This window comes from Lissotriton vulgaris, chromosome 5, assembly GCF_964263255.1.
Source record: "Lissotriton vulgaris chromosome 5, aLisVul1.2, whole genome shotgun sequence".
NCBI classification, from domain to species: Eukaryota; Metazoa; Chordata; class Amphibia; order Caudata; family Salamandridae; genus Lissotriton; species Lissotriton vulgaris.
In genome coordinates this window covers 1061546470-1061571102 of record NC_141693.1, presented here as the reverse complement: position 1 = coordinate 1061571102, position 24633 = coordinate 1061546470, and the positions used below count along the sequence as shown (strand labels likewise).

Here is a 24633-nt window from a genome sequence, read left to right as displayed (position 1 = left end):
AAAACACCGTCTGATGAACGCACAGGGCGCCTGCGTGCGGGCTAAGCAGATGCATACAGACACCTTAGAACACCAGGAAATGACACCTAACCCAGAGAGCAAGAGTCCAAGACGGCAAACTGTCACAGCGATACTACACACCGCCCCGGGCCATAACGGCCCTAAACGCAGATGCCAACCGTTCCCCGTAGGGATTAACATAACGTGTGCATCTGTAAAGCACACGTATTACCCAAGGGTCACCAGGCAATGAAGAAAACAGAGCAACTGACCTGCAGACACGTACATCCAAGTAAAGCATAGCATGAAAATGTAACATTACAGGATTCCTAGACAGGACAAGAACCCTTGCCGTCTGAGAGCCTGTGACACTAGACTCACCATTGAGCCATAGATATTGGATACCGACAAACCGGAACACCGGCAACCGAACACCCAACACAAAGAACCACAGTTCATCAACCCCCGAAGGATGAAAAAGCCGAGTGGACCCACCGGGAAGTGAACCTGTGACCAAGAGGCCGAACACAGGAACCCACAGTGGATGCATAAGCCCACTAAGCTCAGTAGTAGAATACATTTGCACAGCGCGCCAGAACATGCGCTCGGGGTACCAGGATCGAACCAAGGGAGAGAGAAACCCGAACAGAACCTCCGGAAGAGGAGCTCAAAAGACGTGCCCCCCCAGGCAACCCGTTTAAACAGGGAGGGAAGACCAGGACCCGTAACCGGGGAGGGCGACGAAAAGTACAAGAAAAAGAAAAAGCACTGTTGGAAAATCACCACATGAAAACTCGACAGCTGTGACCAGAATCGAACCCCCTTGCTGTGCAAGCCCACGCCAAAGGCACAAGACCAACTAAGAGCAACAGCTCCATGGGCCAACATAGACTACTGAAATAATTCTGTAAACGAACAAAAATAACAGACCTAACCAACGTCGAACCCTGGTAACGGCTGTATCCAGACATAAGCTGACTCCGTCGATCCACCGAAGTAAAGCCGGAGGCGCCCGGCCCGCCCCCCGGACCGAGGCGAGGAGTCCAAACATGGAGGCTCACAGCAAAAACAGCCCGGACCCGCACAGAGGCCGGGAACGTGAAAACAACCGGCACCCGGCCGCCCATTTGACCCCGTCACCAAACACTCGCAGGATAGACCGGGGGCAGCCAACTCCCTCCGTGTGGAAACTCCAAAGGCCGAAGGTAAGCCCATGAAAGCGGGACCCAGCCGGGGGAAGGGCGCCTGCATCAGGGGAGCAGAGCCGCTGGGGGAGAGCCTCTTATCAAGAAAGATATTGCCGACACATGTAACTCAGCCGACAGCGACACCAAAAAAACAGGGATTTAAACTCGCAATCATCAGAAGAGTCTAAGACCGTATCATTAGGTGCCAGCCCCACAAGGGGGCGGCGGCTGAGGAAACGTGCTACCCGATGCAGACCACTTCCGCAACAGAGCAGGGGCCCAAAAAATACGGCAACACACCGCACGCACCAGAGGCCAGTGCAGGAATAGTAGCAGAAGCACACCGCAACACCAAAAAAACATCCCATTTAGCAGCGACGGCTCGTGGAGGGAGTTACGGTGGGGCAGGAGGGCGGGGAGGGGGAGGGGCGGGGCAGGAGGGCGGGGAGGGGGAGGGGCAGGGCGGAGGTTGCTAAAAACCGGCATATGGATAATTGCAGGTAAGTAAACAATTTAATTAATAAAACGAATTTCGTAGTGCGCCTTGCATCGCAAAATGCAATGCAGTGCGAGCTACGAAATTCGTTTTATTAATTAAATTGTTTACCTACCTGCAATTATCCATATGCCGGTTTTTAGCAACCTCCGCCCTGCCCCTCCCCCTCCCCGCCCTCCTGCCCCACCGTAACTCCCTCCACGAGCCGTCGCTGCCATTTAGTCCCGGGAGAACCCCAACACTACAGTCAGTGAAGTGAGACACGGACGGCCCGGGTGTACTGCCCTTAAAATAAATGCACATTATGAACATTTATCACAACAGGTGACAGAGGCCAACAACTATGACTCTGATAGTGTTAGGAGAGGGGCAGAAGGGCGCATAAACAGCAGAGCCCCAGACCCTGCCCGCCCCCCTTTTGACCCCCGGCCCGCTAAAGCAGAGCCTAACCGGGCCCAAAAGAGACCCGGGGGAAGGAAGGGGGGAGGTCCAAAAGCCCCAGAGTCCGCTAGCGCAGGACCACCAGCCAAGGACCCACGCTCCCGCTACAGCAGGAACCACTTACCTGAAGACCCATCTGGAGAGAATGATGCGCAGAACTAAAAAAACAGGCTGATGGGTTGAGCCGGCCCGCCTCTTATAGAGGTCAGGGGTGTCATAGGTCGGCCATATTGGGAAGGGATGGGCGGCATGGCAGGCTGACTCTTTTTTTGCTTTGGAGGGTTCTGGTGTGGAGCTGAAGCTCACTTTGTAAGTCATGTGGCGAGGAAGACTAACCAGGCGGTAATGAAAAGAGTCCCAAGAACTTGTAGCTCAGATTGATAGGCGATAGATAATAATTAAATTGATGGGGCTTACACTAATATGCTTTGTTCTGTGCGGCCTGGTCAGTATCTGATCTTTAACGTGCATTCAAATGATAACGTTCATTGAAAGCATGGGAAATCACATTAGTGACAGCATTGCATATTCTCCTAAACAGGACATGCTGCATAAAGTCCATAAATGCTGCCTTTGTCCTGAGTAAAAGTGTATGAACCTTTTTTTGATGAGGGGGTCAGTGAATGAATAACATTCTTGAACACGGGATGCAACCCATCATGCACTGGCGATAACAAATTGCCACTACATTTGGCTGTAAGCCTATCAGACAAATGCATGAGTGTTGTGCAATCAAAATGAAATTCAAATATAAGTTCAGAGCTCTCCGAATGCAGAAACTGTAACTGGTTCTCGTAGCATAAGAAGAGGAAGATAAAGCTCCTGGTGCCTACAAAAGTGCAAAGTAGCTTTCAGGAAAAAGGATGGATGATTCCAAAGTACAGTCTTATTCTTAAGGAATACTATTTAAAATAACACAACTTAAAAAGCCCACTTGGACAAAGGAATGAGCCAAAACGGTGAACTAAAAGCAGTTCAATATGACGTCTCCATGGCACCTCACCACAGAACTACAAATTCAATTCCTAAATGTTGCCGTGGCAGCTCCCAGTCGCTGATGGTGTAGGGGATCAGTAATGAAGAGATAGATGCTTAGGTAAGACTGATGCAACTAGTACTACAGTGCTGAGTCAATGAACCGAAACAGAGCGCCAAGTTGCTGTATGGAAGTGGGACAGTGGCTGTATAATGGTCTGAACAGTTGAGCACCAGGTACGTGCACTCCACCTGTTTGTTGCCTCTCTGGTGTAGAAGAGGGTGCTACCCATGATGTTCCCAACGCTGCACTACTTTCCTGACTGTTTGCGAGTGTAGAAACCGATAACTCTTGTTCTAATGCACCTGGCAGGAAAGACCCGAGGTTGGTCCTGGAAGCAGAAGGTGAAGCAGCCACACTAGTGCAGGAATGAAAGCAGCACTGCAAAAATAAGCCTACACACCAAAGAAATCCTAACATTTGACTTTCTCTCAAAGAATGATCTGTTGAGCTGTAACACTACACTGGTATATAACGTAATGCTTTTTTAAATGATGATGTTAAACACTTTACTACAATTACATCAGAATATTCCAAGGGATCTACACTCCTTTTTAGGCACGAAAGTACCCGAACATCCTCCTTCTTCCAGGAGACCATGGTTCTCCGAGCAAAGCAGTAGCTTTCAATGAACGGCGTTCATACTGTATGGATCACCTGTCATCATCCAAAGAGTCTGGTTAAGAATCTTACCTTCTATAAGGGGATGCTCCTATCCTCCAAAACTGCGTAGGCGCCTCTTGTTACAGCCTACATAACGGAGCCATTAAACTGGATGGAAACAGATCCTGCTCTAAAAGAACCAAACTGGCCTGAATTTTCCTTGCATGCTTCTTCAGCATCCAATCACTGTAATCTGTCAAATTTCTCAAAGTCCAATCTGCCATCATATTGACTAAACAAGGTAGATACTTGTATATTGTACTGCTGCCACACTACCTAAATGTAAACTGCAGTCTTCTCTACACCATCAAAGAAAACCTCTCATCACAAATAAAAAAACTTTCATCTTCGAACACTGTACTTGCTGAGTCCACTATTCCAGCCCATGTTGCACTGGCCTCTTTATATCCCAGTGGTAACTTGCATGTTATTCCAAAGTAAAATTCAGGCTTTTGCCAATAATTGCTTGCATATTCCAGTTATTCAAATTCTCCACCTACCAAATCAGGTCCTCTCTTCCCTCTTCTGTCAATGTCACCCTTTCTTCATACCACTGACCGTTCCTCAGTGCTTCCCTTTTAGCTGCTCAAGAACCCTCTAATGGGAATTTTAGGTGAAATATGCTTCAACTGTAGCCAACCCCAAACTTCAAATCCCTTTCTGGAACGATAACATACTTTTCCACATTAATTATAAATCATCTTCACCTACAAATCGTCATATTCACAACCTTCCTCTTTTAAATCTAGAATGCATTCATTTCATGTGGTGTGTGAATAGTGCTTGGGTACATAAGGTGGAGTAGCAGTGGTTTGGGGTCCCCGTACATATATAGCCATTAAGGTGTAAACTGCTGCCCCCCTTATGCTGCTTATCTAGCTTTGCTGATCTTTCCTCTCTCCTTTCCCTGCAGAAACCATAGTAAAGCCAAGAGTTGTCTTGTATAAAGTAATATAAGCTTGAATGGAACAGGAGGGATCCATTTCTGAACTAAGCCAGTTCCAGTAAGTCAGTCTGTGACCTGAGAGGAGCAACACCTGAGCAACAACACTGAAGCCAAGAGGACACAAAGAGGTCAACACATCCTGAATTCAGTTTCACTGAACAAGTCAAGACCCTGCAACAGCCTGTGACTGGCGGATGCTGATGCTGTCTGACTTCAATCTTCTAAATCAGAGTGACAATTCTGCATGATATCGCTTTGGCATGGAGCTGCATCCCATCCAATGGAAATAAACGCTTAAATGACTGCTTCACGCAAGACGTATGGGGTCAACCTCAAGTCTGAGCGATCAGTTGTCAGGGGTCCAACTGACACTCTCTGAAAATAAGCTATCCCCTGTAGATAATTCATAGTTAACCTTTTTACTTGGAAGAGCCGCCGACCACTTTGTAGAGAAAGGCTGAGACAAAAGGAGCAATATACTTCAGGACAGAGGAAAATACTTAGATGCTGGTGAAGAGGATATGCTGCCAGGAATGCAGAGAATCGGACTCGCGTCTGCCCAGAGCTTGAGTCCAGGTATGAAGTGCACTGCTGGGAGGAGGCTGGTGAGACCAGGTCTGCCAAGACCGGAAGCCTTTTGACTGCTGCCCAACAACGGGGACCTTTGTGCACCTGAACTTTGCAGCTGTACCTTTTTTCTGAGACTAGTAGCCTGGCCAACATGCAAAGGGCTGTGAGCTTCCATGTCACTAATGCTCCTTCAGTTCCCCTGCAAGAGGTGCATATATGCATGAGGGTCTGTGTGCTTACAAACTTCCAGCTGCAGCGCTGTACTCCTTAGATCAGCAGGGTAGATCTACCCGAGGGTCTGTGAACTTCTGTCCAGCTGCAGTGCTGCCCTTTATGAGGGAGGTGACAGTCCATGCAGCAGCACCTCTGTGTCTGACCGTCCAAGATAATATCGCCCGCTGCACCCAACTCGGTGTCTGATGTCAGTGCAGAATAACTGCTAACAATTACCCAAAACAGCTATTGATGCAATAATACTTCCTGAAGTTACTAAGCATTGTTATATAACATGAAGAAAGTCTTATTCGTATTTCTGAAAAAAATCCACTGTAAGGACGTTTATTTATTGTGTGGGAAACAAGCATTAACTGAAATAGAAGTTCTAACCCTGCACTACCCTACATGGGTAAAGTTTGCTCGTTTGATCTCGCAACCCTATTAAAACCAAAGCCTGAAAAGGGCATCCTTTGCAATTGAGTGAGCTTGCAGCAGTGCCTGGGCTCTGTGGTTTCAGGGAGTTCCACAAGCCCTGTATTTGTGACTTACAGAGAAGACAGTAAAGAGTCCACTGCATACCTTTAATTGGTGCTCTTGTGCAGTCAGTGGAGAAGTGCAAGGCACAATACAAATGTTATAAAACGAAACTTCCCAAAAAGCAAGAATAGAAAAGCCATTGTTGCAAAAGGAAATAAAGGTCACCAATCTACTCTATTTTTGTTGTTCAATCTGTGGAAATTACAAAACTTGATTTTTTGATGGTTTTCCAAGTAGTGGGGGTGATTATGGGGTAGGAAATTACAGAAAGTGGGATAGTGGGGGTGTATTAAAGTGGATGCATATGGGAGAGAGGATGGAGAGCCAGAGATTGAATGAGGTGGTAAAAGATGTAAAGGTGAAAGAGCAGTTGCGGTGTTAGTGTGTAAAGAGGGAAGAGTATGGATATGACAAAGTGGATTGGACCATATAGCAGATGCAAGTGAGGGTCGATGCCAGATGTAAGTGGGGCGACGGTAGATAGGTGGCACAAGAAAGGAAGGAGAAGGTAGCTAAGAGGATTGGACAGTGAAGTACAGAATGTAACATTCCGCTGAGCACACCGCAAATAAATATAACAAATGTGAAGACAGCCTAGTTAGTTGTTACGTGATGTATGAGATCATTCTGAAGTTTTTTGCGCAGGTTATGTTTTTATGAAGTACGCGTCTGAAACTGGGGATTCCTGACAGACGGATAGGCAACGAGAATGTTTGGTTCAAGAGCCATTAGCTTCTATTGCAAAAAGTTGACCTGGAGCCCTGCTCACCTCCCACTATGTAAAAACACACAGCCGGCACGGTGGCTCAGTGAGTGAAACCCTCCCTAGACTAGTGGCTCCCTATTTTGAATAATTGTATTGTCTAATCACTTTCGCTCTCTTCCAAGGATGGAAAATTGGGTACCAATTTAAAACTGTACAATAGTTCTGCCACTTACAGTACTTAGAAAGTAAATGTGTGCTAGGAGGTTCTATATATATTAAAAAATCGCACAACTCTCACCTCGTTAATATTAACGAAGGGATCAGGATGAGACTCTTTACAACCTATTGCAAAAGCTGATTTAGAGGGCCTACATGGACAGTAGGGTTCCATCCATGAATTTGCAGTCAGAGAATGCTTGTTTTTTAGGGTTATACTACCTGTCCCACAAAGAGCAATTTCCTGGTAGAATAAAATCAAAATAAGCATTCTGCTGATGGCCTTGGGGAAGCAGAGATGCTCTCTTCGAGTCCGAGCCTACATTCACAAGGTTTTGGTTCTCTCTCATGGCCACCTTCCACTGTACAACTCCCATACCACCTCTTTGAGGACTCAGTGTTACATAAATGATTCAGGACAGCAGTACGTTCACAAAACATTGACAAACGCTATTGTGATTCTTAAGAAGGGAGCACGGCCCTTTCACATTTCCCAAATCACAATGTGTCTCGCAGTGCACACAGAGTTAGAATGGCATCTGACTCGCTGTGCGCCTCTGGCACATTGTGACTTGCGGTTTCGGGGTCGCAAAGCCTGAGTTTTAGCATATCTCTGGCTTTGCAATCTGAAAACTATTTAGCACATCAGGCCCAATGTGATTCACTCAACACAAGTGCAGTAAATGTATCTTTTAACCAGACTACGGCATAAAAATGCAAAGGCACATGAGAGCATTTAATGAGGATAAGCGCACATTAAAAGACATTCCTTATGCTCGGCTCTCACTGCCAAAATTAGAAAAATGCATATGAGGCAGGCAATGTTTTGCATTGCCAGGACCAGCACTGGACTACACCGAAAAATCACACTGAATATGCCTGTCTATGATAAAGATTAACAGATGTTATTGGAAAACGAATACTTCCACAGCTGCGGTGCAAGTTTTCTAGAATGGCAACCCACTAGTACTAGTGGATGGATGTAAACTATGAGTTTGACATATGTAATAAGATTGATCTTTATACGTTCTTCGTAGAACCACCAACGTGTTAATTACAGACCTTCCAGACAGGAAATTGGAGTGAACAATGGTTGTCTTACTATGGAGAGTGGTGGATCAGGCAGTGCTTTTAAAGATGCACCATGAGGTAGCATTTGATGCAAACGTAACACAGGAGTAGGAGGACTAATTATCCCTAACACCGCCATGCTATCCTTAGACAATAATACCTGATGTAAAGAGATGCCTTCTTTAGAATGAGAACCTATTCTACTTTCCAGCAGGGTGCAAACAAAAGAAACGTTCTGGCACAGAAACACTTATATGTGTACGCATTAACAAATGAGAAAGACAAATGAACATTGCCTTTGCTTTAGTGAAATCGTCAAATTGAGGGGGGAGGAAGCTTACCAAGCTCCATAATGGCTGCTTTTAATGGGGTGCTCCTGCTTGACTCCGTCTTCTGAGTGGAGTGTGGCAGTAAGACTCAGCTGCTGAAGCAAAGCATGCAATCATGGGGTACACAAAGTGGCACTGCACCAATGCAACCACAGTTGAGCAAATCTGGGCGAGGTTTCATTTTGGGGGCGCGGGAGGAACAGGACTACCTTTGAACATGAGAATTGCGTTCTTCAAGCAGGGGCTGCTGGAGTCAGAATGCCATTGGATGGAACTCAGCCTGAGTGGTTCACACATGCTGTGCTACTGAGCCCCATTGTGAGCATAGGGGTCCACCTTCTCTGAGGCTTGGCCACTCATTTCTAGAGCAATGAAGTTTTCAAGGCCACATAGATGAGTGGGACCCCCCTTGTGGCGTGGCACAATAGAGAACACATTTTTCAGAAGGCAAGTAAGAGGCTAGAAGGCCCATGCGTGGGAGCCCTCGATAACATAATTTGCACTGTGACTTCAAAAAGCAGTACTTACAAATACTCAGGAGCAGCACCAAGGAAATGGAATTCACTGCCGCCAAACATAAGAAAAATTCCAGACACTACGGCCCACATGCATCAAGCATTTTTGGAGTCGCAAACGGTGCGATTCCTTAAAATCGGCCGTTTGCGATTCCAAAAATGCTTTTTGGAATGCATCAAGCATTTTAGCCCATAGGAATGAATGGGAATTGCGAATGCGCACTTTGCTAATCGCATAATATTTGAGAATCGGTAAAAATTGCGATTTTTACCGATTCTCAAATATTTTGAGAAAATGTACATGCATCCCATTTTGCATTTCCTAATTTGCGATTCCCTAAAAATCGCAAATTAGGAAGTGCAAAATGAAACAATGATGCATGTGGGCCTACATCCTTTAAGAGGGAAACGAAAAACTTCCTAATAAAGAAGTTCCTTCCATAGGCTGGACCCAGGTCAATAGAACACTTGAAAAAGGAGTGAAAACAAAAGCTACACAAACAATAGTCATTTGAGATTTTAAAGATTTCTGTTCCACTCATTTTAGCCAGATTCAAACAAAGACCTCATCTTGTAAATATTCTATGTATAATTATTAATGTAAAATCCCAGACTATGTCATACCCTGTATATATTTTACTGTATAACGTCTAATGTATAATGTCCTTCTATTGCTGCTGTATGTATCTACCTCTTAACATTGAGAAAATCTACAAATTCTTATCTATAACTACCTCATGTAATGTGAAGCACTCTGATACCTAAGGGGCTTGTTCGCGCTATAGAAAACTCTTAAATAAATAAATAATAAATAAATAAATATTATTCGTCAGTTTTCTATTGCTCTACGGTTTTGATATTGGTCCATCATTTCCTGAGCATTAAACTTACTGAAATTCTGCGGGCCACTCGGGATCATTGGGTGATAGTTTCATGAGGCATTGCTGGTCACAGGCTCACCATAAACAATATTCCTTTGAGACTTCGATTACCAGAGCTGAAAGTTTCCTAAATTCATTACACAAGGAAGAGTACATTGAATGAGACTCTTGCAGCTGTTCATATTGGAGGTGATCCTTGCACAGAAGGGCAAAAGTTGGTATTCAGTTAATGAAAATTAACAATCTGATTGATGAACGTCACAATTTTCCTGCTCAAGAAAATGAATTTACCTTTTTTTCCACAAAAATGACACCTCTTCTCTTATTGATCATTGCCTCCTCTGAGATTTGCTGATAAATTAGGTAGATGAAATCAGAATACTGTAGCGTCCTCCCCAGCCCGGGAGCTTGCAAATGAACATGCCAGACACGGAGCTCCATAGCCGACCACTTACTTCTTTCATACATGATCACAAATTGCACACATTACGTCAAGATTTTAATAGCCACACCTTAACACCTCCCAACAGATCACTCAACTTCCTTTTCAGAGGTCCACAATCACGAGGGTCCTAGCGCATCCGAATATCAAAGACACTACAAATGTATTAGTACAGCTCAATCTGCCCTGTGAGCGAATATTTCACGAGTGACCATTAATAAATGTAGCTTTTAAGAAACGTAAACAGGGGGAACTTTACGTTGACATGGGACGCGTACATCAAAAGCATACATATTTCACAGGTGGCTGAAATCCTGAAGTCTCATAAGAAAGATTTAGATATGCTTGAAAACGTTTAAAAAGCTTTAGAGAGACTACATTAATCCTCTGGGGTACCTAGGACTAATGCTGTCATTGCAGAGAGGATAAATAAGTTATATTTATCCATCTGTTTAGGAAACAATTCTATTATTGGTCAGTAAGATGAATGCTAAGAAATATGGTAAGGCTGAGAGGCCTGATAAGGACTGGACTATGAAAGAGATTCACACGACTAAAACACGAGAAAGTACCAGGTAGATGAAATAGCACATAATTAATTTTCCAACTTTATTGTGGTCACACCACTTTTGACATACCCTCGGTTTAAGTTCTGCGTGCCATGATTTCTTTACTCCAGTCTGGAACGATGATGCAGGACCCAATATGAGAGAGGGAAGGCTGCTGTTTACAAACATTTTACGATTCATGCCTCATCTATTTAATGTGTAGAAGGAGGCAATTACAGCCACTGACCTATCTCTGACAATGCCCATGATATATTACTTAAGCTGTTAAGCCACCGTAGTTGTGCTCCTGCTGAAGATCATATTTGTGTATCAAAATGGATAATTAGACTGTATATCAAGTTATTTCTTTGATATTGCTCTGGTCCTCCCAGATCAGCCTGGCCTTACATTAGGATGATCGACTGTAATCTGAGGAGGATATTGACAAGCATCCATCAGTTCATGTAATCACTTAATGCTAGACACTGATAACATGGTTTGCCTCCATATATTTGAAGTCATTTGCATTCTTGTGTTTGGGAAATTGGTTCTTTCCTCGATATATCTTCTGCATAGTAGTCAATCCAATTTGAATTTGCTCATAAATGTGTACGCCCTGTCTGATTTCCACACGCTTGGATCTATTGTCGGCTTAGTGTGGAATGGCTGCAGGGGTGTGGCTTCAGAAGCTCTACTCCCACAGCTCCATATTTTGAGACCCCTCAAGAATGCTAATTTCTGTTTGATGGGAATTTAGATGAACTCCAAAGTCAATGGGAATCAACAGCCAGATTCATCATAGTCCCGTTTTGCGAGTCCTTAATAGCGATTATTAAGGAATCACTATTAAGGACTTGCAAAATGGGATTCATGTAGGAATCGCTAAATAAATTGCGATTCCTACACATTCCTTATTTGCGATTAGCAAATTGCTAATTGCAAATAAGGAATAACTCCCCATTCATTCCTATGGGCCTTTCCATTCATTCCTATGGGCCTAAAGGCCCATAGGAATGAATGGGGAGTTATTCCTTATTTGCGATTAGCAATTTGCTAATCGCAAATAAGGATGCGATTTCAAGAGTGCCAGGGGTGTCCAAAGGACCCCTGTAGTACCCTGAAATGTAATCTACATTGGTGTTGCGCACACACATGTCCAAAGGACATATGTGTGCGTGTAACATGCAACTTAGAAAAATGCATTTAAGTGCATTTTTCTAAGTTTTCGCTATTTACCACGAGGTTTGACCTCGTGGTAAATAGCGGCCCAAAATTGTGATTTCGCAATTTTGAAATGGTTAATGAATTGCATTTAAGGAATCTCAAATAGAGATTCCTTAAATGCAATTCCTCGCAAATGTGCAAATTCTTTATTAGCGAATTTTGCATTTGGGATAATGAATCCCAAATGCTAAAATTGCACTCGCAAAGGGACAGATTCTCAGAATCTGACCCTTTGCGAGCGCATTTTTCTTTGATGAATCTAGATGCAAATGCTTTGGGGAGTAATTTCTTTGGACTGTACTTATCACACTGGATAGATTCAATGAGATGTCGGAGGCTTTCATTGGTAAGTATATCATACTACAGCTGAAAACTAGAATTAATGGTGCTGTACTAACAAGAACTCTCATATATATAATTAACAATTCCTAGGCAATCATCGATGAATACATATATACATGTGCGGAGGGTATAGCAAAAATCAAAGACAATAGGGCATCTATAAAAATATATAGTGTATTTATTCTTCATTTATAAAAATTCATGGCAAATTAAAAACATCATAAAAATCATTTCATAATAAATCAATATCAACAATATTTCTTACAATAAACATAATTAATGGAGTGGTATATGTACAAAATACTTCATAGGGTGATGTGTATACAAGAATTAATTGTACACAGCATTTAAAATAATGTATATAGGTACAAGGAGTCACACAGTGGATTATCATAGACTAAGATAATCATGGCTTAAAGCTATTCTTAAGGAACTGTAGCTGGGAAAGATGTTTTAATATTTTTATAAATAAACTCTCTTCTAGGTTTGTGGTAATTTCCTGAAGAAGGCGTTTGATACGCCGAAACGTGCGTCGAAAAATTACTACGTGGATAACAACTTGACTATTATTATTTTAATGATAGTTACATATCGACTGAAATCTTCTGTAGATGTAACCTTATATGTTTATTGTAAGAAATATTGTTAATATAGATTTATTATGAAATTATTTTTTTGATGTTTTAATTTGCCATGAATTTTTATAAATGATTGCCTAGGAATTGTTTATTACACATAATTGTTTTTCCCTGTCCTAGGAATTGAACCATTATAGTTCGGGGGGCCTTTGTTTATCTCCTAACAATAGCTCCCCCCTGCCTCCCAGGAATGACTGGCCAATTTGCTGGCTCAAAATCATGATTTTAGAGCTCCAGTCTAAAAATCGTCACATGATTAATGAGTGGTTAATGCGAAATTGACCAAAAGAAAAGTTATCACTGCACAGTGGCTCAGGACAACTTGTGAGGACACATAAAACAGGTGCTGGTAATATGAGACAAAAGATGAGGAAGCAGGTGGGCACCATACCTTCAGCCTGACTTGCTCGTAGATGACAACTGGTCTGTTGCTGAAGGTGATGGCATTGCAGAAACTCGCTTGCCTCTTTACTGCTTTCTGCGTTGGGTCCATGACGATCTGCGCTCCCTTGGCATGAGGATGAAAAAGCAGTGGACTGACTGGCAAAGAAGCGTACTGAGGAATCGGCATACAATGCTTCTGCTTGTGGTGGCATCGGTGAGCAGTAGAGGCTGGAAATGGCCCACCTATAGAATCTAAATGAAAATTACATTCCTCTGTAAAACTTAATTGGCAGTAAGCAAAAATTTTGCATTTGTCCATTTGACACACTGCACAACAGTGAACTATGTAGTATGTAACAGGTGGATGGCAACTTGTGTCATTGCCTCAGCATATTTTTAAACAGTAAATTAAAATATTAAGAATACAAATAAAGACTTTACGTTGTAGCTTATCGAGTTATTTGTAGGAAAATATGCACATGGGAGGTACAGTGGTCTAAAGAAAGTAATGACTGCGAGAGTCATTGCGTACAGGCTACTGCATTACATCTAGCAGAAAGAGCTTTTCTCTCGAGGATCCAGCATGACCATTTATACTAAGGCAGGAGGAGAGCCACAGTGCTACGTCTGAGGCTACTACCATTGGAGGATGGTGGTGGAAATCACTGCATAATGATTTGGGAATGAACGTGCGAAATTCACAATTTTTCAGGAATACAACTTGAAATTACACAAAATTATGCAAAATGTAAATTTGACACTTACTGCAACATTTTAGCATGAAAATGCATCCTTGAATTCATTTTGGACTTGAGGAAGCATTTCATGCTAAAATATAGCACCAAAAACGCAAACGTCAGCAACTCTAGCTGCTTACATTCTGGTCATTCTCGTTTGTCTGCGCTCCACCGATATAATTTCACTGCAAAAGCAGTGTAATCCTGCAACATGGTGTAATTTTGTCTAATGTGAAAATACCAAAATTAAGACAATTGCCCCACTGTAATTTAAATTATGGTCAGGCCTAGATATGAGCAATCAGGACGGCATCTGACACAACCTCTGCCTATTTATTTAAAATACTATTTATTCATTTCTGTAGAAACGATTTTAAGAGTATCAGGCTGTTGGACGTGGCCCTCTCAGCACGGTCATCCCCAGACATTTTGTCTTCCTCCTATATTTTTTTAATGAATTTGTTTTTATTGGCCTTAGGACTCTGTGCACTTTACCCTTGCAAACCAGTCCCAGTGATTGTGCTCTCTCCTTAAAACATGGTTTCAACTGTCTTACACTCAACTGGAATACTTAATTTTCCTGTATATCCCTTGTTGAGTGGTTTACCATATGCCAATTAAATGCTACTAGTGGGCCTGCGAAGAAAAACCAAAGGTGGCTGCAGCACTAATTATGCCACCCACTTGAGTAGCACCTTTAAACATCTCCCAGATTTGCCACTGCAGTCTGAATGCAGTTTGAAACTGCATATCAACTTGGCATTAAAACCCCCTTGCCAAGCCTTAAACCACCCTTTATTGCATATATGTCACCCCTGAGGTAAACAGTAGGTAGCCCTTATGGCAAGGTGCTGTGCTATTAAAAGTTTGGACATGTACTTTTAAGTTTTAGATGTCTTGGTAGTGAAAAACTAATAAATTCATTTTTCACTACTGTGAGGCCTATAACTCCCAACGGATAACATTGGAGACTCCTTATTACATTTAATAAGCTGTAATTTTCCAAATTGGAGTTGGTTGATATTTCATGTTTGGTGTCCCTGGGATTGGAATGTAAAATCCTCACTTATGGTGAAGTAGGATTTCAAATTACAATTTTGAAAATGGCTTTTAGAAATTTAGATCAAAACCACAATAGTTCGGGTACCAATTGTTTAACAAACAACATATACAATTAAGCAAAGGACAAAGAAAGTGCTCACTAAAGAAATTTCTTCAAAGCGAAAGGTTTTGTTATTGGAGCCTTTACCACTCGTGATTTTGGAAATATAGGTTTCTTTTTATCTGTTTGCCCATGCATTACCTTGGTGTTTCTTGTTGGAGATTTACAGTGGCGTAGCTAGACCTTATACCATCAGTGGTAGTCCCTGCCTTTGCTGCCTGAGTCAGCCGCATGTAACAGCAGGGGGTGCTGGCGGTCTCTACGTTTTCCGCCCGCGACAGCCACATGCAAGGGGGGGAGCAGTGGGGGGAGAGCCTGCTGCCTCCAAAACACGTAACGCCAGGGGTGAACCGCCCCCCCCCTTGCTACTGGAGATTTATTGGGGTCTTGAATGGTAAGTGGGTGCGTATGGCGTGGCACTTGGATTGTTTCAATGGCTTTGGATGGACTTTATCAAGTGGCAACTGTAATTCCACTCAACCAGTATAAACACCGAGGGCATTAAAAACATAACCCCCGTCCCCCCACCAGACAATACTGATTGTACAATCAGAAGGATCCGTCACTTTCCTCAGCTTTCTTAGCCACATGAAAGGGAATGTGTACTGCCCCTAGCCTTCAGCTTCCCACAAGCATGAAGCCTTCCACATGACATTAATCGTAAATCGCTATTTTATCATTAACAAAAGCATATCAAACAGACTGCAGCTGGGGATATAAGAAATGCGTTACTTACCTGTAACTGCAGTTATCCAGTATTAGTGTCTTTCATAGATTCACATGCCTGAATCATTCCCCGTCGCCGAGACGGGAGCCTCCGGTATATAAAAAAGTAATGTCCTAAGACATACATAAAGAGAATAGGTCTAAGGGTCTCACCTTAGTAACCTATCTAGGTCCTTATGCAGGAAGGACCAAATAGAGTAGGCTCCAGGGTCCCACCTTGGTAGCCTATCTGTGTCCTTTTGTAAAAAAGGACCAAAGTAAAAGGAACAACCAATCAGCTACTACCTCCCTCTAGAACCTTCCTGTGAGGAGCCTCAGTCTCTCAGATTTTCGTACGCACCAAGTTGGTTAGGTGTAAACCTGTTAGAGAGAGGTGAGTCCTTCCAGGAGAGGCGGGAGGGTGCATGTGAATCTATGAAAGACACTAATACTGGATAACTGCAGTTACAGGTAAGTAACGCATTTCTTATCCAGTATTTGGGTGTCTTTCATAGATTCACATGACTGAATCAGAGTAGCAAGCAATACAATATGCACATTCTGTGTTGTCACAGTAAATATAAAACTGCAAATAAGGAACATTTGTGACTGTAAAAACAACAGCATACAATGTCATGCAGAATCTAGTAATAAAGAAATGTGCATACCAGTCAAGGATGGTGGGAAGTAGGAGGGCTCACCTCACTGGAATAGATGGCGAAGCACTGCTCTGCCCACTGCTGCGTCTTTCGTCAGCTCAGCATCCAAGCAGTAGTGCCTGGTGAAGGTATGCGGGGACTTCCAGGTCGCCGCTATACAGATGTCCAGGAGTGGCACTCCAGCAAACAGTGCCGCAGACGTGGACATGGCTCTGGTGGAATGGGCTTTGGCTCGTGAGTCCAGAGGTCGCCCAGCCTTGTCATGGCAGAGAGTTATTGCTGAAGAGATCCACCTTGATATACTTTGTTTTGTTAAGGGCATGCCCTTCCTTGGCCTGCTGAATGCGACAAAGAGTTGGGATGATTTCCTGAATTGTCTTGTTCTGTCAAGATAGAATTTGAGGCATCTCTTAAGGTCTAAGGAATGCAGCGTTCTCTCTGCCGAAGTAGATGGGTTCGGAAAGAACGATTTGAGAACCACAGGCTCGTTTAGATGGAAGTCCGATGGGAATTTGGGTATGAATCGTGGGTTAGTACGCAGGATGACTCTGTCCTCTTTGAATTGTAAGAAAGGGTCTTGGATGGAGAGGGCTTGCAATTCACCGACCCTTCTGGCCGAGGTTAGTGCCAGTAGGAGGGCTGTCTTCCACGACAGGAATTTGATGTCCGATTTGTGGATAGGCTCGAAGGGATGCTTCATCAATTGGTGGAGGACCACGTTGAGTTGCCATGACGGAGGGACAGGTTTTGGTCTAGGAAAGGACCTGAAAAGGCCCTTCAGGAATTGTTTGATGAGCCTGTCCGCCCACAGGGAAGGGCCCTCTGAAGTCCGAGTGAACCTAGAAATTGCTGCCAGGTGGACCTTGATGGACGCATGTGCAAGACCTGAGTGCGCCAGGTGAAGTAGATATGGCAGTAGTTGCTGTGGGGTGACATGGAAAGGGTGTAGACCTTGTAAATGTAAACGTACATGTATTTATATAGCGCAAATCGCCCACATCGCAGGCATCTATGCGCTTGCTTAGGGAACCCGTCCTGGTATTCCCCTGTGAGATACCCCAGCAGGGTATCCACAAGGTGAAAGCCAGGCATCCCGCCGCGAGGGGCCGTTGTGGAGATTAAGCAAGCTATTGCCCAGAGTCGCAGAGTGTGAACCCGTGAGTTGAGTAGGCACCGGAGCGAGAATTATCGAGTCCGTGGAATTATTGAGCCCAACCCCGTCGGGGCGGGGAATTGAACCCTGGTCCAGGGCCGATCTCAGCTTCCGGGTCTGCCGCCTCTAACCCCTGAGCCACACTTCTCCACCCCTGAGCCACACTTCTCCCTTCCTTCGCACACCAGACACAGAAGCGTTTCCATTTGAAGGAATAGGTCTTTCTTGTGCTGTCAGCTCTGGCGTTAGCCAGGACATCTCTACACTCCTGCGGAATGTTCAGGTGGCTGAATTCGCTGTATTCAGGAGCCAGGCTGACAATTTCAGAGGGCCCAGGTTCGGGTGGAGAACCTGTCCTTGAGACATTGTGAGCAGGGTCGGATGACTGTGTAGGCGAAGAGGTGGTTGGATAGACAGACGATGAAGTTCCGTGTACCAGTGCTGTCTCGGCCAGGATGGGGCGATGAGGATCAGGGTGCAGGGCTCCGATTTCATCTTCCTGATTACTCTGGGTATCAGTGGGAATGGCGGGAAGGCGTAAGCAAACACGTTCCGCCAAGCTATGGAAAATGCATTCCCTAGTGTTCCTGGTTGGGGAAGCCTGCTTGCGAAGCTTGGGCATTTGGCGTTCTCCCTGGTGGCAAAGAGGTCTATCTGTGGTGTTCCCCACTTCGTGAAGATGTAGGCCATCGCTCCCGCGTCCAGCTCCCATTCGTGGGATAGGGATTGTTCTCTGCTCAGGGCGTCCGCTAGGACATTGTCTTTTCCTGGGACGTACTCGGCTTTCAGTGTTATGCCATGTTGGAGGAGCCAGTTCCAAACTCTCTGAGATTCTCGAGAGAGAGAGAGAGAGCGCGTCCCTCCCTGTTTGTTCAGGTAGTGCATCGTCGTGGTGTTGTCTGTCCTGACAAGCACTGGGGAATTTCTGATGCGTGGGAGGAACGATTGAAGCGCCAGGAATACTGCCCTCAGCTCCAGAATGTTGATGTGGAGTTTGGATTCCTGTGGCGTCCATTTGCCGTTGGTCTGTAACTCTTGCAGGACTGCACCCCAGCCTTCCAAAGATGCGTCCGTGGTGACTATATGTGGTTGCGCCGGAAGCAGGAACGGTAGTCCTTGCGACAGGTGTTTGGTCGACCTCCACCATTGTAAGTTGTTGACCATAGGTTGGGTGACTCGTATGCGATCCTCGAAGGATCCCGCAGCCTGCGTCCACTGCTTTTGTAGTTCTTCCTGAAGGGGGCGCATTTTTAGGCGGCAGTGCGGGATGAGCAGAATGCATGACGACATCATGCCGAGGAGCGATTTGCAGATCCTGACAGTCAGAGTCTTTTTGGATGCCACTAGCTTGGCTAAGGAGATAAGTTTCGATTTTCTCTCCTGTGATGGGAAGGCTTTTGCGCGTCCCGTGTCCAGGCTCGCCCCGAGGAAAGCGATGACTGTGGATGGGGTCAGAGATGACTTCTCCTTGTTGAGGGTCAGGCCTAATTGGTGGAAAAGATGCAGACAGGCGCTGGAAGATGCAGCTGCGGCTGCTTTCGACGGAGCCTTTACCAGCCAGTCGTCCAAGTAAGGGAAGACCTGATGTCCCTGCTGGCGAAGAAAGGCTGCGACTGGAGAGAGACATTTCGTAAAGATCCGTGGGGCAGATTTGAGGCCGAATGGGAGGACACGGAATTGGTAGTGGACTCCTGCGACTGCGAATCTGAGGTACTTTCTGTGTCCTTTGAGGATAGGGATGTGATAATAGGCGTCCTGGAGATCTAGTGATGTCATGTAGTCGCCTTTTTCCAGAAGTCCCAGGATCTCTTGTAGCGTGACCATACGGAACGACTGCTTCTTTAAGAACACATTGAGTGCCCTCAGGTCGAGGATCGGTCTCCATTTCTTGCCCTTTTTGTGAATTAGGAAGAAATGGGAATAGAACCCCTACCCCTGTTGGGCGTGTGGAACTTTTTCTATTGCGCCCTTTTGAAGCATGGAAGCTATTTCTTGGAGAAGCAGCCTTAGGTGTCTGTGAGGGAGCTTGACAGGTGGTGTCGGTGGGGGGTTCGAGAGGAATTCCAGTGAGTGGCCGAATTGAAGAAGTTGTAGAACCCACCGGTCCGTTGTTATTTGTCGCCAGTTTTGCAGGTAAAAAGAGAGTTTTCCTCCAAGCCGTAAAGAATGTGATGGTGGAGGGGCTGGCCAATTGACAGAGTCATTGACGATTGCCTGCAGGTCTCTTCTGTCCATTTCCTCTGTAGGACGATTTGTTGAAGGAGGTTTGACGTCCCGACTGGTTTTGACGCTGTTGAAACTGCGTCTTGCCCTGTGAGTATGAGTAGGAGGACTTGTTTTGGTAGGAACCCCTGTAGGAGGATTGTCCTCTTCCTCTGTTGGTACGAAAGGACTGATTACGAGACTGAAGAGTACCCAGAGCTCTGGCCGTATCGGTGTCCTTCTTGATTGCAGTGAGGGCTCCGTCTATCTTTTCGCCGAAAAGGTGATCGCCGTCATAAGGCATATCAATTATTTTGGTTTGGACCTCCTGTCTGAAGGAGGTGGCCTTAAGCCACCCTTGACGTCTTAGAACGGCGGCGCCTGCCAACTGTCGGAAGCCAGTCATGGCCACGTCGATGGCGCAGTCAATCAATTCGGAGGCCGAAGTTTGGCCTTCGAGGAGAAGTGAGTGTGCCTCTGCTTTCAAATCCTCTGGAAGGTCAGCGAGGTAGGGCGCGATGTCCGCCCAGAGTTGACGGTTGTAACGTCCGAGAAGAGCAATGGAGTTGGCGATCTTCACCGTCGTCGCAGATGTAGTGGAAAAGCGTTTTCCGACGGCATCTAGCTTTCTGCCTTCTTTATCAGGTGGAGTCGATAAAGGGGGTGCAGGGTTGCGCGAGTTCTTCTGCGCCGCCTGAGTGACCACAGAGTCCGCCTTGGGGTGCCCTGTGAGGCACGCTGGAGCCGATGATGTAGCTTTATATTTTTTGTCCAGTCTGGGCACTACTACCTGTAGGGAAGCTGGAGACTGCATGAGTTGTTTGCCCTGTTTCAGTAGGTAATCAATGATCGGGATCGATCTTGTTGTTTTCTTTGTTGGTTCCTTAAAATCGTAAAGGAAACAGTCAGTCTCCTGTGTTTCCATGGACATATGGAACTTTTTGGCTGCCCTTTCCATGAGGTTATGGAAACCTCCAATGTCTGCGGGTGGAGACTCCGAGGATTGTGGCTCCGGAGAGGCTGGAGAGTGAGTGACATAGTCTTGGTCGGCGTCCGCGTCAGTGTCATCGTCGCGAACTTCCCCTTCTTCATGTTCCCTCTCATCGTCATCGGACGAGATGGGGTCCTGTGCTGGGTCTTGCGTCCTAGAGAGGACCAGCGGAGGTGGCTTATGCCGTGGTACAGGCGCAGGAACGGACACAGTTGCCTGCGGGGTTGGAGGAGCAGCAGGAGTGGCCTTTTCTGGAAACCGCTCCTTGTAGTCTTGAATGAGGAAACGCAAGTCCGATACTAAGGATGCTGGCAGGCACACCATTGGTGTCACTTGAGTGTGAACCTGAGTAGTGACAGCTGGAGTCACAGGTTCCTCAACTTCCTGCTCTTCGTCTGTACTCTGGCACTTGACTACAAGATCTGAAGGGCTGGTGGCCTGGGTAAACGTTTCCTCCTCCATATCTTGGTCCTGTAAAAAACAGGATGGGGTTAGTTGCTGCACCTTGCTAGGTGACGTCATCTCCGGCGTTATCGGTTTTTTGGTGATTCTAATCGTAACATGGGATGTTTGAGCGTCCATAGCATGTGAGAGGAGCTCCGACTCCTTCCAGGCACCAGTTGTCATCAACGCCTGCGACGATGGTTTCATCAAGGAGCTGTCCGTCGTCGGCTGTATGTTTGTTTTCGTCGACGGTATGTCCGTCGTCGACGCCTTCGTCGGCGGTGACTTCGCCTTCGGTAACTTTTCCGTCGTCGACTGTTTCGTCGTCGCTGTCGTCGACGGGGTGCTCCTCGTCGACAATGGAGGCTTCATCGACGTTGCGGCTTTCGTCGACGGTGTCGGCGTCGACGTCCTCGTCGACGGTCGTGTCGTCGACGGTGCACTCCTAGACGTCGGTGGAGCGGTGGATGAAAGTGGCCGACCCGTCGACGATGAGGGTGTCATTCTTGTCGACAATGGGGACGCCGACGAGGCCGTCGTCGTCGACACTGTCGTCGTCGACGTAGAGACGGTTGTCAGCGCTGAGGAGGTCGTCGACGTCGTCGTCGCCGTGGTAATCAGTGACTGCTTCCTAGGGGCAGGAAGGTCCTTGCCAGACACGGTAGGCTTGCCCTCTGAAGACTTTTTGGCCTTCTTAGGAGGGGTGTCTGAGGGGCCAGGCAAAGAAACCCTAGGCCTCTTCAAAGAAAACTGCGAGGCGCCAGACATGCTCTCACCTTCAGAGACTAAGTCGCCTTCTGGTCTGTCTTTAAGTCTGTTCAGCCATATTAGAAGTCTCCCTTCCCGGTCCTTCTGGGTTTTATGGGAGAATTTACGGCATATCCTGCAGTCCACGGCCTGGTGGTGAGGATAAAGACAGTATAGACAGGTCTCATGTTCGTCGTCCACGTGAAGCCTCATCTTGCCACAGGAGGCACAGGCCTGAAAAAGTCCTTTCTTTTTGCTATCAGCCATAGCGATAAAGTCGAAAAACTATCGAATTTAGACAATAATCCAAGATTCCTGAGGAGAACTCAGGTGGAGACTCCCTAGCACAACGCACGGTAGAAAATCTGAGAGACTGAGGCTCCTCACAGGAAGGTTCTAGAGGGAGGTAGTAGCTGATTGGTTGTTCCTTTTACTTTGGTCCTTTTTTACTAAAGGACACAGATAGGCTACCAAGGTGGGACCCTGGAGCCTACTCTATTTGGTCCTTCCTGCATAAGGACCTAGATAGGTTACTAAGGTGAGACCCTTAGACCTATTCTCTTTATGTATGTCTTAGGACATTACTTTTTTATATACCGGAGGCTCCCGTCTCGACGACGGGGAATGATTCAGGCATGTGAATCTATGAAAGACACCCAAATACTGGATAATGTCCCGTACAGTTTAAAAAGCATACGTTTTGAAACTATTGGTAAGTATTTTTACTAAAATAAGCTTTGTGTCTTTTAACCGGTATTTAATTTGTTTAGTGTGTTGTTTGAAAATGTTATGTTCTGTATTAGCACCCAAGACTATTATGCTTACAGCAGTCTTTGGCATTTCAGAATTATTATTTATAGAGCGCATGATTATTGATTAACGCTTCTTGATGCTACGAGACCAAATGAAAGAAGAGAGGCCATTGGTTGCCACTGAGAAGTGAAATGGCTTGGCCACCGTGAAAAATTGTCCTGATTTTAGGAGCCAGTAAGAGTCCTTCCAGAGGCATATCTGAGGGTTCTGAAAGGAATGCAAGCAGTGGAAAGTTTATGGAGTCTACATACACTTTTGAAACTTTGTGTAACTTTAGTTTAGTTAAAGATACAGTCTGTCGGGCACCCAGATAGATCCTGACCACATCCTCTCTCAAGCAGTCCCTGGATGGGTATTTCGCTGGGTGTAATCTAATTTTCCTGCTTTTCAAGATGTAATAATGAGTGAACTTGCTTTCCCGCAGGCTCATTCTCTCTATTTTCGTAGTAGATACTAGTTTCCCCTGCGCGTATCCTCTCCAGTTTCATAGTCTCCTTTCGTGTTGCTTTTTTGTGAAACGTTTGTTTAGCCCTCTGACTGGCTGTAATAATATAAATATTTTTTATCAGTCATGAGTATTGCACTGGTGTGTACTACAAGAATGAGCTGTGGGCCATCACCTGAAAAGACGCCCCTTCTTTCCATGATGTTTACTTCATTTCCAGAGCTATTCTGTTGTCTGCTTCAGCAAATCTCTTGATTCTCCTGCATGTTGCTTGGTTTTCATACATGCTCTTGTGATTATCTCTCAGATTCGTCAGATGTCAGGCGATGTGTAGAAGTTAGTGCCCTCCCCTTAGACACTCAGCACCTCCTTTCTGTAGGGACATTAATTTTAGCCAGTGACTCCAAGTAACAGCCCTGCTCATCTTTATTTCCAGCTTGCCACACATTGGTGTGCACCTCCCTGGCCCACCGGACTGCTTCCTTATGCTGTTTCTCCAGGCCCATCTGTTTGCGGCTGAGGAATCCAGCCAAGCCTCCGGGACAAACTCTACACCGTTCGCCATCTTGCATCCACTGTTATTCTGGTGAGAAGGGAGGCCCTATCATTCTCAGCCTGTGAATCGAATTATTGTGAGTTTGTTTAGGGTTGCTTATGACCTGGATTTGAAGGTACTCACACCCAACTACCCTTCGAAACAGTTCTATTGGCGATGCTGAGCTATGCAAATCTCTCTAAGCAAGAACAAATACAAAGTAATATGACGTAGTGTTCACCTAATGTTCGCCTGTCTCCCTGCTCTCATCCCTCAGTGGGAATCCCATTGCTTAATCTCCGGGGCGGCTGTCTTGATCCTGACAGATATGGGTCCTTCTTACATGCTGGCAGATGACACCACTCTTTAAATGGATCCTCGAGGAATCATTCACACAGTATCCAAAATGTTGTAGAAAACAAGTTTTACTAGGTTCATAAAACAGTACAAATACTTAGGGGACCTGGCTAAACCGGAAAAACTGCTGAGTCTCAAAATATTAGTTAAACAAAACGTATGTGGGAGCAGATTACCATAAAACAGCAGTGGCAACCACCAACTGCTCAAAGCTAGAGCAAACAGTATCTGTCCTACATACAGCTTTTTTACGTTGCTAAAACTTCAATTTGCATTCTAATGTATAATGATATCA

At 45.3% G+C, this 24633-nt stretch overlaps 1 protein-coding gene across 1 annotated transcript in view; it reads right to left on the bottom strand.

Moving 5' to 3' along the window:
- Positions 1–24633, bottom strand: part of NEURL1 (neuralized E3 ubiquitin protein ligase 1) — a 437040-nt gene that overhangs the window by 298935 nt on the left and 113472 nt on the right. Inside the window, exon 2 of the mRNA XM_086922727.1 lies at positions 13396–13640. Within this exon, the coding sequence (XP_086778853.1) occupies positions 13396–13640 (245 nt within the window). The remainder of the gene's footprint in view (positions 1–13395; positions 13641–24633) is intronic.